Source organism: Arachis ipaensis, chromosome B05 (assembly GCF_000816755.2).
Source record: "Arachis ipaensis cultivar K30076 chromosome B05, Araip1.1, whole genome shotgun sequence".
Lineage (NCBI taxonomy): Eukaryota > Viridiplantae > Streptophyta > Magnoliopsida > Fabales > Fabaceae > Arachis > Arachis ipaensis.
The window spans coordinates 145,700,452-145,703,936 of record NC_029789.2 but is presented as its reverse complement, the minus strand read 5'-3'; the positions used below and the strand labels follow the sequence as shown (position 1 = coordinate 145,703,936).

At 35.6% G+C, this 3,485-nt stretch overlaps 1 protein-coding gene across 1 annotated transcript; it reads left to right on the top strand.

Moving 5' to 3' along the window:
- LOC107642207 (brassinosteroid LRR receptor kinase BRL2-like) lies at positions 532-2,333 on the top strand. The gene is made up of 5 exons (XM_021103185.1): positions 532-667; positions 1,495-1,594; positions 1,750-1,821; positions 1,897-1,974; positions 2,055-2,333. The coding sequence occupies exons 2-5, from the start codon at positions 1,500-1,502 to the stop codon at positions 2,221-2,223; spliced, it is 414 nt and encodes a 137-aa protein (XP_020958844.1). The 5' UTR covers positions 532-667; positions 1,495-1,499; the 3' UTR covers positions 2,224-2,333.

The following is a 3,485-nucleotide window of genomic DNA, read 5'->3' as shown; positions in this document are numbered from 1 at the left end:
TTTTAGAACATAAGACTTGACTCGAATCATACAAAATACAAATGTTTTAATATTCTTTCTACTTCTCGTATCAAAACCGATCCGGACCGAACTAAACCGATGGATCGAACCGAAAAAACCGAAAACCGAATTAACCGAAAATCGAAAAAACCGAAAAAGTGATGTTTTGCGGTTTTTTTGCGGTTCGGTTCGGTTTTCGGTTCTTGCCACCAAAACCCTAACCGAACCGAACCGAATCGGTTCTTAACAAAACCCTAAAATTAAAACTACCCCACCCCCCAGACCCAGACCCAGACGTGACTCGTGAGAGTGTGAGACGGCCACACCCCCACTTCTCCTTCCCCACATGCGCGACAGCTTCCCTCTCCAAATCCTAGATCGAAGCCTTCCTCAATTCCTCCAAATCCCACCGCCGAACAGAGGAGAACCTCCACCGCCGGTGCACGACCCAGCCTCCACCCAGCAGCGTTTCTGGAGCCACCTCTGACCACGCCACCTGCGACCTCGCCGCCTCCAGTCTACCCAGCAGCGTTTCTGGAGCCCACCCACGACCTCGCCACGTCCGACCTCGCCGCCTCCAGTCCACCCAGCAGCGTTTCTTGAGCCCACCCACCCAGCCACCGATTGTCCGATTCAAGTGCATATGGAGCCCGAGCCATCTATTCAGGTAAACTTTGCTGATTTGTTGTTCAGTTTAGGCCTAGGGTTATAACTTATCAATTTATTGATTTATTGTTTATTGCTGATTTATTGTTTATTGCTTATTTATTGTTTATTGTTCAGTTTATCGGTTATTCAGTGCTGGTTCTGTGCTTAATGATTTAAACTTCAGCTGCTTGTTTATTGCTGGTTCTGTGCTTGTTTATTGCTGGTTTTGTGCTTGATTTATTGCTGGTAAAAGTGCTTGTTTATTGCTGGTTCTGTGCTTGTTTATTGCTGCTTAATGATCTAAACTTCAGCTGCTTGTTTCTGTGATTGATTTATTGTTAAGATTATTTGGTTTTGTTCAATTTATTGCTTATTTATTGCTGGTTCTCTGCTTGATTTATTGCTAGTAAAAGTGCTTGTTTATTGCTGGTTTTGTGCTTGTTTAATGCTGGTAAAAGTGCTTGTTTTTTTGCTGGTTTTGTGCTTGTTTAATGCTGGTAAAAGTGCTTGTTTTTTGCTGGTTCTGTGCTTGATTTATTGCTGGTTCTGTGCTTGTTTATTGCTGCTTAATGATCTAAACTTCAGCTGCTTGTTTCTGTGATTGATTGAATTACTTTTGAAGTGAATTACTGAATTGTTGTTCTGGTATTATTGCTGTTCTGTTGAATTACTAAATTACTGAATTAATTACTTTCATGTGTTATAATTTTTAAATCTGTTGAGACTTGAGAGTTAATATATTATTCTGATGTGAAGTATTATGTGATTTATGATGAATTCTGATATGACAATGACCATGATGAATTTTTAGCTGATTTATTATTTCCATTGATTTTTGAATTGTAGGGCTCATGTTTGGGGGCAATTTTGCTTATGTTATGAAGGACATAAGCTTGTCATTGAAACAACTTATCTTAGAGATTATGGCATCAAGGATGGTGACCAGGTTAGTGAATTTTAAGGCTTACAATTTCAGTGAGGGGAGCTAGAATGCTGGATTGATAGAAACATAAACGGTTAATTTATAATCTATGTTATTGAAAAGAAGTTTAATTATCATAGTAATGCAGTTTCTAAATGGCATAATAATCAATGATGCAGTGATCTATCCTATAACTTTTTGGAAGGAGCAATCCCAGAAAGTCGTGGAGAGTTGACATCATTACAGAGACTGTAAGATTGTCTAAAGTTGAAGAAATGAAACTTATAAGACAATGAGAAATCAGTACTAAAGTTGTGTGGATGCAGGAACCTAAATGGGAATAGGCTGTCTGGAAGTGTTCCAGCAAGTCTAGGAGGAAGACTATTGCACAGAGCTAGCTTCAAGTATGTTATGTTATTATGAATAAATGATTAATGTTCAGAATAACGCAATATAATGTTGATATTGTTTTGGGTGCACGCAGTTTTACGGATAACAGAGGACTGTGTGGTATTCCTGGTTTACCTAGCTGTGGACGTGGTGTCTCTGGGGGTGATAGAGCAGGCATTGGATTAGGTGTTAATTTCATGGCGGTGGCACTTGTTTTGGGGGGGGGTCAGTTTGCTGGTGGAGAAGGTGCAACAACATTCTGAGAGCTCAATAAATTGCAGGAAAGTCAGCAACATATTAATCCATTCATCTCAATGTCTATATATTCAATTCTGATACATTGTTACCCTGCTATTAATCCATTCATCTCAAATTCAATGTCTCTTTATTATTAGAATGTATAATTAGATTAGAATGATTTTCTACTAGTGCTATATTATTATTATTATTATTATTATTATTATTATTATTATTATTATTGTGTATTTGTGTTTATCAATTTCAATGTTATGACTTTGTAAAATAGTATGGTAATATTTTTTTTGAATTATTGAAAAAACCGAAAAAACCGAACCAAACCAAACCGAATTTAATTGGTTTGGTTTGGTTCGGATGGCTTTGAGAAAAAAATCGAACCAAACCGAACCGCACTTTAATTAAACGATTGGATCGGATGACTTTTCTCTCAAAAATCGAACCAAACCGCACCGCGAACACCCTAATAGCCGTATATACATTCTCTCCCATTATTCTCCAAGTGCCCTTTATTTCCCAACAATAGTAGGTGTTGCACATTATTGAATCCTCAATACTTGTTAAAGAGTTAAAAGAGAAAATTTTTTTTTAATCGAATTAAAAGATAATTTGTAGATGATAACCTCAATTGTAAATATGAAATATTTTATATTGCACAAAACGTATTAGAAAAAGTAATAATAATAAAAGGCTAATCAATGTTTTATTTTGATATCTAACAATACTTGTTTACCGCTTCTAAATTTGTAGTCCAACCTTAGTTAGTTTATAATAATTAATGATTATATGATAAGCATCAAGTTTATTAAAGTGACCAACATATTTATATAGAAAAAGCATCTTGGTTAGGGTATATATAGGGGTTTTCAACTCAAAGTTATTTTTGTTTAATTAAAGAGAAAAATTATGAGTATGTGACAGGGAGAAGAATCCAAATAAGACGAGATGCTCTCTCTCGCTGATTTCACAGAACCACTTTCTTTTTTTTTTTTATTAATAACTGATTTTAGTGATTGATTTTAGCATAAAAATAATATTTTTAATCATATAAATATAAGGCAAGTGCGGCAGGTAATTAAGAGATTATAAGTAGTTTTACCCTATGGATAAGTAACACCCTCTCTTAGCACAAGGTTTAGATTAAGTTGGAATAAAATCAAATCATGAAACATGAGAATAATAGGATCAATTAGTAAGAATTATCTATGCCCTAATATATGTGACTTTGGGGATGAAGGGTAGCTCTCAATCTTGTAGTTATATTTAGTTA

What these genes read in the sequence shown, in the direction of transcription:
- LOC107642207 (XM_021103185.1), top strand. Translation starts at nt 1,500, where the DNA reads ATGTTTGGGGGCAATTTTGCTTATGTTATGAAGGACATAAGCTTGTCA. An exon ending in TTGACATCATTACAGAGACT is followed by an intron (nt 1,822 to 1,896) that starts GTAAGATTGTCT and finishes GTGTGGATGCAG; the next exon opens with GAACCTAAATGGGAATAGGC. An exon ending in TTGCACAGAGCTAGCTTCAA is followed by an intron (nt 1,975 to 2,054) that starts GTATGTTATGTT and finishes GGGTGCACGCAG; the next exon opens with TTTTACGGATAACAGAGGAC.